Here is a 12,231-nt window from a genome sequence, read left to right on the forward strand (position 1 = left end):
ATTCTGGCTAACAAACAATTCAAATGAACAAAACAATATGGCAATGATGATGGCAATGGGGGCGGCACGGATGGTGCAGTGGGTAGCACTGCCGCCTCACAGCAAGGAGGTCCTGGGTTCGAATCCCCGTCGGCCGGGGCCTCTCTGTGCGGAGTTTGCATGTTCTCCCCGTGTCTGCGTGGGTTTCCTCCGGGTACTCCGGTTTCCTCCCACAGTCCAAAGACATGCAGGTTAGGCCGATTGGAGAGTCTAAATTGCCCGTAGGCATGAGTGTGTGAGTGAATGGTGCGTGTGCCCTGCGATGGACTGGCGACCTGTCCAGGGTGTATTCCTGCCTTTCGCCCAATGTATGCTGGGATAGGCTCCAGCCCTGCGACCTTGATCAGGATAAGCGGGTTCAGATAATGGATGGATGGATGGATGATGGCAATGGGGACAAATGGTGTGTTCTCACCTACTTTGTCACATGAGTTTTGAACTGTAATATTATTCACAAACTTTACTTGCTGCTGTCACCTCACAACCAGCTTTCTGTTCTCCGTGAGGATGTCATTCACACTCACCGAGCACTTTTACTTTTAAAGGAACATTTTTACATTATTACACCTACTTATTCATGCGATTATCTAACCAGCCAGCCAGCGAGCAGCAGTTCTGCAGATAGAAACGCCTTGTTACTGAGAGACATTGTCGTGTCTAGGAAACGACAGAGTCCAAATCTTCAATTTGTCGAAAAACGTCTTCGCGAGGGAAAAGACGACACCAGGCAGCAAGATCTTCAGGAAAATCAGACTTTATTAGCACACGTGCATAAAGCCGGATCAGCTCTCCAGAACTGAACCCCGACTGGCATTTGTACACCCATTTTATACACAGTTACTCCACCTACAACTCCTCCTCAAACCTCATTCTGGCAAATCACCCACACTTTTCTTATCGTAACTCCTCCCAACACTCCTCCCACAACGTCATTGTGGCAAATTGCCAACGGTCCTTATGCTCTGCCAACTCTGTACAAAGTTCAGGGCATTCTGCCAACTACGTGTCCTCACTTCACCTCGCACCTGCTCTTGGCAAACTACCAGACCTCATAAAGTTCTGGATGCCCCTCTCTAACACGTCATCCATACACGTCACTCTGTATCTTTCGCTTTTATAAGACAAACTAAGCTGCAGTAATCATTGAAAATATACAGACAAACTAAACATTTGATTAATTATTCTCTTCTAAGGGAGTAAATGTACGTAGCATTCTTTGCTCTCATTTCAACAGTTTTCACTGTGGTTTCTTGCGTTTACATAAGCTCAGCTATAATTAATGTTCTAGGTCAAATAGATACACTCCTGGCATAAAACATCGACAGTCCCGGAGAAATCAGCTGTTTACATTTTACATTTTAGTCATTTGGCAAACGCTTTTAATCCAAAGCGACTTACAAGTGCATAGGTTCTACCATAAGTCAGAGCATCACATCCAGAAACTAGCAAAATACACAGGAAATGCTGTTCTAAACATAGTTGTACAGTCATATCTTGCTCTCCCCGTGTCCTTGACAGTTTGGTCTACACAGTTCAAGACAGCCCCCCCCCCTGCCAGCTGGCTGGGCTCACTGTGTAATCCTAGCACAATTTAGCAGTTAATCAGTTTGGAACTATACAGGGTACATATCATACTTTAATAAAGATATATTGATAAACTTTTAGCACACATCGTCGAGAGTTTTGGAGGAACCAGCCTGCTCACTAAGGTGGAGTCTGATTTTGACTTGTGATTGGTTATCATGCTTTTAGGAGGGAGATCTTTCGTTCTGTGAATTTTCCCCTACATTCCCCCCTTTCGGGGTCAAAACCTATGGCCCCGAATATCTCGCTTGGCCAATGCACCATACTAAGTTGGGTTCCTGCACATCCCCTGCTGCTATAGCAGCATCCAATTGCCTCAGACTCCTCAATATAACGGCGTTTCCATGGTTTCTCCAACACTCTCTGCACAAGTGCATCCCGCGTAATTTGACTGGCCATAGCCGTATCACAGCTGTATGTATTATCCTAAGTGACTCAACTATTAAAATGATCACACACTTAACACGTTGATTCGTAGCACGAGGAATTGCCATAGTCCATGTAACAATGTAACAGGTGGGCTCCTGGATCCAACCAGTGGATGTGGTCTGCACGTCCCTCCACTGGTGAGCCGGCTTGATCTCCCAACCAGTGGATGTGGTCTGCACGTCCCTCCACTGTTGAGCCGGCTTGCAATTCTCGTACTGGGTCCGCTGGGGCACTGTTGGTGCTTCTGGCACTCCCAGCTGTAATACAAGCTGGAATAAAGCGACCCTAAAAAACCTAAATCAAAATAACTACATACAACCCAGAAAAAACACTAAGCACGGAAATAAAGAACCATGAGACGCAGCTCAGGACAAAACACAAACCAAAATACAAATACCGGGGACAACGTCCCTCACCCACAAGCTCACATGAGCAAGAAAATAAAAAGACACAAAGAACCTTTAGGAAGGCGTCTGGTCCTATGTATTACTACTCTGTCTAAGTTCACCAAAGTTTACTTTTATTTTTACTTTATCTACTCCAATTAGAATCAGATAAATACCAGCTGTCATAAATACTACCACTACCAGCATCATCAAAAGTGCGCTGATTCTGCTGCCCTGTCCACTGATTGGTTTGCCCACCATTCCCTGGCCCTCCCTTCATTTGGTTCCCACCCATTTGTAGTTCCCCCCCCTTGTATATTACCTTGCATGGCCCCTGGGTGAGGGATGCCAGAGAAGTTGTAGACCACCGCTGGCGGGGCGCCATCGGGCTGCTCCATGGTTCAGGTGTGGGGGGTGCTTTGGTTCTTTGGCTTCCAGCTCCTTCAGCTGCACAGTAGTTTTCTTTGAATGTCTTTTGCTTGATCTTCCAGCTTTTTTCCATCTTGTCGCTGTCTCTCTTCAGCATGCGCCACATGATCCACAAACTCCCTGTGTGTCATGATGTTCAGTCCCACCACCTCATCGAGGTGGCACCCCACTCCTGGTGACATCCCCTCCCGTATGGCTTTACGGCATTATGGGATCTTTTTGTGCGTCCCTTTCGGTTATCAGCCTCCACCTGCGCAGCACGTACATTGTCAAATGGCCCACTGTCCACTGCTGTAGGTTTGCATCTGGGCTCTGACAACGCCAGCCTGCTCGAATATGTCCAGCATTGTTTCCATCCCCACAACCTTCCCCAGGAGAGCCTTCAGACCCCCCACAGCCAAGATTCGGCCGCTCATCTCCTTCTCCAGCACCCTGAACCAGTGGCTCACTCCATTAGTTCGCCGTGCGCACGTTTCCTGAAAAGTGTGCTACATTTTTCCCCTTAATTTAGTTGCCGGGTTAGTTATACGAGAGAATGTTGCCTCCGGCGTCCGGGAGAGGAGATCAGAGTCCTTGAATACTTTCATTCCCTGATAAGCTGCAGCTGCAGCCTATCAAAAAGTACTCTCCGCCCTGGTCTCCAGTCGCCGGGAGCTTCTCTTTCTCTTTCATATCCCGGACGAGCCCCCAAATGTCGTGTCTAGGAAACGACAGAGTCCAAATCTTCAATTTGTCGAAAAACATCTTCGCGAGGGAAAAGACGACACCAGGCAGCAAGATCTTCAGGAAAATCAGACTTTATTAGCACACGTGCATAAAGCCGGATCAGCTCTCCAGAACTGAACCCCGACTGGCATTTGTACACCCATTTTATACACAGTTACTCCACCTACAACTCCTCCTCAAACCTCATTCTGGCAAATCACCCACACTTTTCTTATCGTAACTCCTCCCAACGCTCCTCCCACAACGTCATTGTGGCAAATTGCCAACGGTCCTTATGCTCTGCCAACTCTGTACAAAGTTCAGGGCATTCTGCCAACTACGTGTCCTCACTTCACCCCGCACCTGCTCTTGGCAAACTACCAGACCTCATAAAGTTCTGGATGCCCTCCCTCTAACACGTCATCCATACACGTCACTCTGTATCTTTCGCTTTTATAAGACAAACTAAGCAGCAGTAATCATTGAAAATATACAGACAAACTAAACATTTCATTAATATTCACTTCTAATATACTTCTCTAATATACAGACACACTAAACATTTGATTAATTATTCTCTTCTAAGGGAGTAAATGTACGTAGCATTCTTTGCTCTCATTTCAACAGTTTTCACTGTGGTTTCTTGCGTTTACATAAGCTCAGCTATAATTAATGTTCTAGGTCAAATAGATACACTCCTGGCATAAAACATCGACAGTCCCGGAGAAATCAGCTGTACAGTCATATCTTGCCCGTGTCCTTGACAGTTTGGTCTACACAGTTCAAGACGCCCCCCCCCCCCCCTGCCAGCTTGCTGGGCTCAATGTGTAATCCTAGCACAATTTAGCAGTTAATCAGTTTGGAACTATACAGGGTACATATCATACTTTAATACAGATATATTGATAAACTTTTAGCACACATCGTCGAGAGTTTTGGAGGAACCAGCCCGCTCACTAAGGTGGAGTCTGATTTTGACTTGTGATTGGCTATCATGCTTTTAGGAGGGAGATCTTTCGTTCTGTGAATTTTCCCCTAAAACATCAGAGGAGAATGGCCAGACTGGTCAAAGCTGACACGAAGGGGGATAGTAACGCAAATAACCACACATTACAACAGTGTTATGCAGAAGAGCATCTCTGAACACACAATGCATCATACGTCTAAGAGGATAGGCTCCAGCAGTAGAACTCTAAGAAATAAGTAAATAAATACCTAATAAAGTACTCAGTAGAGTGTACATTCTAAATCATACAGCTGTGCAGGTTTTACAATTACAATTAATTTACAACATTTCAGATGGTGTGACAGAAAGAGTCATCCATGATTCTGACAGAAAAGAAAATGAATAGTTCCTGTAATAAGGTCACAAGTTGTGACTAATAGGATGAATACAGACAAACCTCTGGCTGCATGCTAACACTTGAAAGGCAGGTACATTTTCTGGGGCAGAAGTAAAGAGTTGTGAATGGTGCGGATGATGATTGATTTCCATTCAAATAGGAGAGTGATGTTTTTGGGCAGGATTTGGTGAAAAAAGGGTGAAAGGTAAAAGGCTGGTATAAGGTAACAGCAGGAGTAAATAGGCTAGGTGGCTACACAACACAGCTCCAGTGTAACAAGAGGTGCTTGTGAAATCTCGGATAGCTTCTTTTTTTTTTTTTTTTCTGCTTGCAGTATTCTGTGCTAACAAAACCTCTGTAGCAGGCTGACCTCTGGAACTGTATAATGTTTCATCTATGCCATAGTCCCGTATCTTAAAATGATTATGATTTTTTAAAATCAAGTGGCTAGAGTTTGTGTTGTCACTTTTCCCTGGCTGAAATAATGCTATTTATTTCAGTATCTATTTTGAATAATACCAAAGTTTCTAATTTTATTTGCATACTGTTTTGGTTTTAAGTGTACATTTGGACCTTACAATATGATATATATTTTTAATTTTATGATGATGGATTTTTAATCATCCTTAAATTAGATTTTAATCAATGCTGTGATAATTGGCCAAACAAAAGGAAACCCTTTTTATTAAAGTGTGTTTTTTATTCCAAACTAAAAAAGCTAATCAAGGACTTGGCTTTTTTGTTGATGCTGTTTTTCTTGTTTAGTTGTGCACGGCATTTACCCATAGTGCACTTGAAGCCTTTATGCTTTGTAAATAAAAGATTACGATGTACACTTATCTGCCTCAGGGTAGTACTTTGCACCACCAAACCACAGCAAGGATGAGGCAACAGTGTGCTTTTATGAGGCTCACCGAGGTCAAGTGTCTAACTGTGTTACCACAGTAACCTGAGAACTTTACACCAGTGCTGCAGATTGCAGGCAGGGCAGAGCTGTTCTCAGTTGCAGTACCCTCAAACAGACACTGTGTGGTGCTGTTTTGCCATGCAGATCGCAGACTGGGGCCCGTTTGACCTGGTGATTGGAGGGAGCCCGTGTAATGACCTCTCCATCGTCAATCCTGCCAGGAAGGGTCTGTTCGGTAAGGAGCGTGGGTGTTTGTTCACGAAACTTTTTTTTCATGACATAAATGAAATAATTCTAAAAATGTGTTTTGCGCTTGTGTTTTGTCTAATATCACATTTTGTCTGAAAACCATTTAGTGTGACAATAACAGAAGAAAGGAGATTGTGCTAGATTGTGCATGCCATGTGCCTCCTGTCCTCTAGAGGGCACCGGTCGGCTGTTCTTTGAGTTCTACCGGCTCCTGAACGCCAGCAAGCCCAGGGAGGGAGAGGACCGGCCGTTCTTCTGGCTGTTTGAGAATGTGGTTGCCATGGGGGTCAGCGACAAGAGAGACATCTCCCGCTTCCTCGAGGTCAGAAATTCATGCACGCACACACACACACATACACGCACACACACATTAACACTCACGCAAACACACACTCATGCACGCACACACACACTTACACACACATACACACACGCACACACACATGCACACAGGCACACACACTCACACAGCTTCTTGTGAAATGCCTCGACACTGTACAGTACTGTGAGTGCATTGGTGCCCTGTCTGTTGTTATCGCACGGTGTCAGTTGTTGCTCTGTGTCAGTTGTTGCTCTGTGTCAGTTGTTGCGCTGTGTCAGTTGTTGTTCTGTGTCAGTTATCGCACGGTGTCAGTTGTTGCTCTGTGTCAGTTGTTGCTCTGTGTCAGTTGTTGCGCTGTGTCAGTTGTTGCTCTGTGTCGGTTGTTGCTCTGTGTCGGTTGTTGCTCTGTGTCTGTTGTTGCTCTGTGTCTGTTGTTGCTCTGTGTCAGTTGTTGCTCTGTGTCAGTTGTTGAGCTGTGTCAGTTGTTGAGCTGTGTCAGTTGTTGAGCTGTGTCAGTTGTTGCGCTGTGTCAGTTGTTGCGCTGTGTCAGTTGTTGCGCTGTGTCAGTTGTTGCGCTGTGTCAGTTGTTGCTCTGTGTCGGTTGTTGCTCTGTGTCGGTTGTTGCTCTGTGTCTGTTGTTGCTCTGTGTCTGTTGTTGCTCTGTGTCAGTTGTTGCTCTGTGTCAGTTGTTGAGCTGTGTCAGTTGTTGAGCTGTGTCAGTTGTTGCGCTGTGTCAGTTGTTGCGCTGTGTCAGTTGTTGCGCTGTGTCAGTTGTTGCGCTGTGTCAGTTATTGCGCTGTGTCAGTTGTTGCGCTGTGTCAGTTGTTACGCTGTGTCAGTTGTTGCGCTGTGTCAGTTGTTGTGCTGTGTCAGTTGTTGCGCTGTGTCAGTTGTTGCGCTGTGTCAGTTGTGGATGTGTGTGTCTGGCAGTGTAATCCTGTGATGATCGATGCCATTGAAGTGTCAGCCGCTCACAGAGCCAGGTACTTCTGGGGGAACCTGCCGGGCATGAACAGGTGGGTGTCCCCCCCTGCCCTTCCCCCTGTATCACACACCCCCACCCTAAACCCCCTGCCCTTCCCCCTGTATCACACACCCCCACCCTAAACCCCCTGCCCTGCCCCCTGTATCACACACCCCCACCCTAAACCCGCTGCCCTGCCCCCTGTATCACACACCCCCACCCTAAACCCCCTGCCCTGCCCCCTGTATCACACACCCCCACCCTAAACCCCCTGCCCTGCCCCCTGTATCACACACCCGCACCCTAAACCCGCTGCCCTGCCCCCTGTATCACACACCCCCACCCTAAACCCCCTGCCCTGCCCCCTGTATCACACACCCGCACCCTAAACCCGCTGCCCGAACCCCAGTATCACACACCCCCACCCTAAACCCCCTGCCCTTCCCCCTGTATCACACACCCGCACCCTAAACCCGCTGCCCTGCCCCCTGTATCACACACCCCCACCCTAAACCCCCTGCCCTTCCCCCTGTATCACACACCCGCACCCTAAACCCGCTGCCCGAACCCCAGTACTCCCCAGTTCTGCCCAAACATAAGCCCAAACTTTAGACTAGACGAAAAGTCATTTGTGGGGGTGCTTGTCAATGTTTAAATGAAATCTTTACATTAATCAGCCTTACTTTGAGTGGGGAACTTAAAGAAATAGTCCAAGTGTAAAGTAAGGCACAGGGTTCAAAAAGGGGGGACTCATTAATAGATGTATTTGGTGTACCATGAGATGCAGCAATCGGAGTGTCATCTCCCATCCTATTAAAGTCACCTGCTTCTGCCCCTTCTTGGCGTATTGTTAAAACAATGGTGGATTGAACAAGATTTTGAAAAGCCAGATTTAGATTTAATTTATACTTCTTATGAGTTGATTAAAATTGTCTGAATTAATTGTGTGATGTGGTGCAAATGTGTTTTAAAAAAAACATTTTAAATGTTCACATGAACGCAATATTCACTGGTCAAAAATGGACTTTATTCAGTGAAATAAATCAGTTGTTGTCAAAAAGGTACATTTGTTGGTGATTGTTTTTGATGTTGAACATATTTTCAAACTTTAGAGTGATTGGACCTTTCTGTCACCTGTTGCTGCGCATCATGGTTTTAGCGGTTGTATTGTCTCTAAGCTCTCTAAGATAGATACTGCTTATTATTATGAAGACTAAATTAAAGAAAATTGTCATGGATCAAACTGCAAATTGTGCTGGTTTTTATGGTTAATAACTGATAATAGTTATTGTTTTAAGTTATTTTACGTCACTTAAGTCAATTCAAGCCTGATTTGTCTAATTTTGCCATACACAGACTCGTCGACAAGTCGTTTAGTCCACCAACTGACCACTGACCATGAAAAACCACACATCCCTGCCCCTACACCACTTGCGTCAGCCTTATTCCCCCCCCCCACGCACACACCCTAACTCCCTTTATCTACCTGGAAAATACTAGCCTTGTATATATTGTAACATTTGTGCAAAGCCGCAAACGCTTTCTCTCCCCCCTCTCACTCCCTTCCTCCAGGCCATTGTGTCCCTCTGGAACTGATAAGCTCCAGCTGCAGGACTGCCTGGAGCACAGCCGTGTGGCCAAGGTGTGTGTGTGTGTGTGTGTGTGTGTGTGTGTGTGAATATGTGTGTGTGTGAGTGTGTGAGTGTGTGCGTGTGTGCGTGCGTGCGTGCGCGTGTGTGCGCGCGTGTGTGCGCGCGTGTGTGCGCGCGTGTGTGCGCGCGTGTGTGCGTGCGCGTGTGTGTGTGCGTGCGTGTGTGCGTGCGCGCGTGCGTGCGTGCGCGTGTGTGTGCGTGTGTGTGTGTGTGTGTGTGTGAATATGTGTGTGTGTGTCCCTGCAGTTTGAGTAGATCTGTGTGTGTGTGTGTCCCTGCAGTTTGAGTAGATCTGTGTGTGTGTGTGTCCCTGCAGTTTGGGAAGGTGAGGACCATCACCACACGTTCCAACTCCATTAAGCAGGGCAAAGATCAGCACTTTCCCGTCATCATGAACGGCAAGGAGGACATTCTGTGGTGCACAGAGATGGAAAGGTCAGACCCGCTGATCTCGGTCTTACTGCTACCTTAGGGTGAAAGGTCAAAGGTTGCAGTGAGAATGGGTTCCAGTTGCTGGGATAGCGAGCTTGTGAGCCTCCCCTGGAGCAATGCAGGGTTAAGGGCCTTTGCTCAAGGGCCCAACGGCTGTGCGGATCTTATTGTGGCTACGCCGGGGATCGAACCACCGACCTTGCATATCCCAGTCATGTATTTTAACCACTACGCTACAGGCTGCCCTGTAAATCCCTTCCTGTCATTGAAAAAAGGCTCACTGACATGTTGACTCACCCTCTGCCTGTGTTTATTGTCCTTAAATTCGGGTTTCACTGTACCAAACATTGTATTGCTGAAAATAATTCAAGCACAGTGGTTGAAATTGGCTGTAATTGCCGCAGCCAATGGCTTTTCAACATCAGCGCGTTCACAGAAAAGGGGTGGGATAAACAGTGTTGTGGTTTTGGGGCGTGTTTGTTGCTGCAATTCCTCCGTTGACCGTTAGAAGTCCAAAATGACCTATTGGCACCTTTAAGGCACAGTTCTCTTCACCCAGTGTAATTTGTGATTTGTCGTAACTTGTGGTCTTCGGACCGTCTCCCCGGCAGGATCTTCGGGTTCCCTGTGCACTACACGGACGTGTCCAACATGGGCCGCGGCGCCCGTCAAAAGCTGCTGGGTCGCTCCTGGAGTGTGCCAGTCATCCGCCACCTGTTCGCCCCCCTCAAGGACTACTTCGCCTGCGAATAGCCCCCCACGATCACCCCCTGCCACGACCCTCCCCTAACACCTCTTTCCCATGACCCTCCACCCGCACCCCTTCCCAACCTTCCCATCTTTCACTATAGAGATCCCCTCCCCCATCCGCCCCATCCCCCCCACACAGCCACCGGGGGTGCTGTTCCGCCCCCAACACAGGCCGCTTGGTCAAATGAGGCCCTACAGTGACCCCTCAAACCGGTAAGCACACAGAACACAGCACCTTCTCCCCTCATCCACACGGCCTTATTTTCGGTTCTGAACAGGAAGTCTCTGGCAGAGACAGTTATGCACCCCAGCACTGGAAGTGAAGGAAGCCTGGTGCCATGGCAACGCTATGGGCCCCGGTGTTCTTTGTGTTGTTTTATTAATACGTGCATATTGTCTGCAATACTTGGTGTTCTCCGTGTCTTTAGCAAGTGTCACGATAGAGACGTCGATAAATACAAAGAATTTAAGAACAGGTCCCCAAAAAGTGTTTTTTAAAAAAAAAAGAAATGAAAATATTGAGATTATTGGCTTTTATGTTTATGTTCCTTATTTGTATCTTTTTAATCATAGCATATATTTAAAGTTTACACAAGTGTGTTTTAAGTATCGTGAGACTCCATAATGTAAGATGTTATTGAACTGTTCAGTCTGCACTTATGAATATGTTTATTCATGAACAGTACGACAACGGAAGTGAGGGGGGGAGATCCTCGGTGGGTCGATCTCTTGTTTTCATTTTAATGTTTTAATATCCTTCGCCACAATATAGGGCCATTCAAGCTATGCTAATCTGTGTTTCCTGCTTTTAACATGTTTTGATTTATTTTTATTTCCTATAACCTTTGTTAGAGAAAAAAAAGTACTGTATTTCATTATTGTTTACACTTGTAAAATGCGCTGGCTTCAAGCTTCGAGACCATACTCAAAAAACTAAAAAGCAGCGCTAAACATGTTACTCATCTGACACACTTTACCTCAGTTTTTCATCCTAAGCACACTGTATAACATTGAAGTCCATATTTACAAGATGGATACTTTACAACATGCAGGGAGGTATGTAAACCTTCCAAAAATAAAAAAACTATACTGTGAGTTATTTTTACACAAAAGTACATTTTCAGTTCATATATATATTTTGAAAAACTTTTTACTGATACAATCTCTTTGTAAATTTACAGATCACTTTAGCAATATTCTAAGACTTGTGAAATCATGTCTTTTAGTGTCTTCTTATACTCCTGATTTTATACACTGATATAACAGTATATAATACTGATTTTATGTGTATTTTCTGCAAGTAGATTTGTTTTAATACAAAATGAAAAAAAAAAAAAAAGTTTTGTTTTTAACCAGTCTTTGCCTTTTATGCGCAAGTGTAACTGAGTGGAAGGAAAGATTATTTTTATGGTTTTGTAATGAGGGTTCTTTGCCTGTCAACTTTATGGGAGAGAAGCAGCAGAATGGCACTGCTCAGTGCCATGATTACATGCAGTTGTTCTGACAACCTCCAATATCAACCAATAAAGCTGATTTGATACAATTTCATTTGGTCAATATTATTCTATTTTATTTGGTCTATATTCTGTATTCTATAGTGTATATTCATCACAACTTTATCATCGATATTTATAGTTTTTGTGTTTTTATTTATATGGGACAAAAATACAGGTTTAAAAGGAAGGTTATGATATAGTAAAATACTTGGACTTTACGTTATTTGAACTTGGAAGTATTTCCCATGGAATGGATGTGGTGGCCAGGAATTTATATAAAATATAAATAAATTAGTTTTACTATGAACAGACTGAAAGGAACACATTCCTTCATTATAGTAGCTTTAATTTGCCTTCGTTATGCCGCAGCCTTCCGTACAGTCAGCTTTTAAGAATTTGTCGCACTAACATTGATTTTGATAAACATGCAAACAACTTGTGTGGTTTTGATGTGAGACGGCTTAGCGACACATTAGAAGGTATATAGAACAATTGACTCCAAAACTGAAAGATTAAACCTTCCCTCCTATTACTTCTGTTATTC

At 45.1% G+C, this 12,231-nt stretch overlaps 1 protein-coding gene across 4 annotated transcripts in view; it reads left to right on the forward strand.

The window, feature by feature from the left end:
* The window catches only part of LOC133110006 (DNA (cytosine-5)-methyltransferase 3B-like), a 40,126-nt gene extending 28,469 nt beyond the window's left edge, over nt 1-11,657 (forward strand). For 3 of the 4 annotated variants that reach the window (XM_061219814.1, XM_061219815.1, XM_061219816.1), the window contains 6 exons: nt 5,967-6,057; nt 6,245-6,393; nt 7,324-7,409; nt 8,930-8,999; nt 9,326-9,444; nt 10,053-11,657. In XM_061219814.1, coding sequence (XP_061075798.1) covers nt 5,967-6,057; nt 6,245-6,393; nt 7,324-7,409; nt 8,930-8,999; nt 9,326-9,444; nt 10,053-10,194 — 657 coding nt within the window. In that variant the 3' untranslated portion in view covers nt 10,195-11,657. Of the gene's footprint in view, nt 1-5,966; nt 6,058-6,244; nt 6,394-7,323; nt 7,410-8,929; nt 9,000-9,325; nt 9,445-10,052 lie in introns of those variants that run through there. The other variant, XM_061219817.1, reaches the window with a different exon arrangement.
* The last annotated feature ends 574 nt before the right edge of the window (nt 11,658-12,231 follow it).

The sequence above is a fragment of the Conger conger genome, chromosome 14 (genome assembly GCF_963514075.1).
Source record: "Conger conger chromosome 14, fConCon1.1, whole genome shotgun sequence".
Classification (NCBI taxonomy): Eukaryota; Metazoa; Chordata; class Actinopteri; order Anguilliformes; family Congridae; genus Conger; species Conger conger.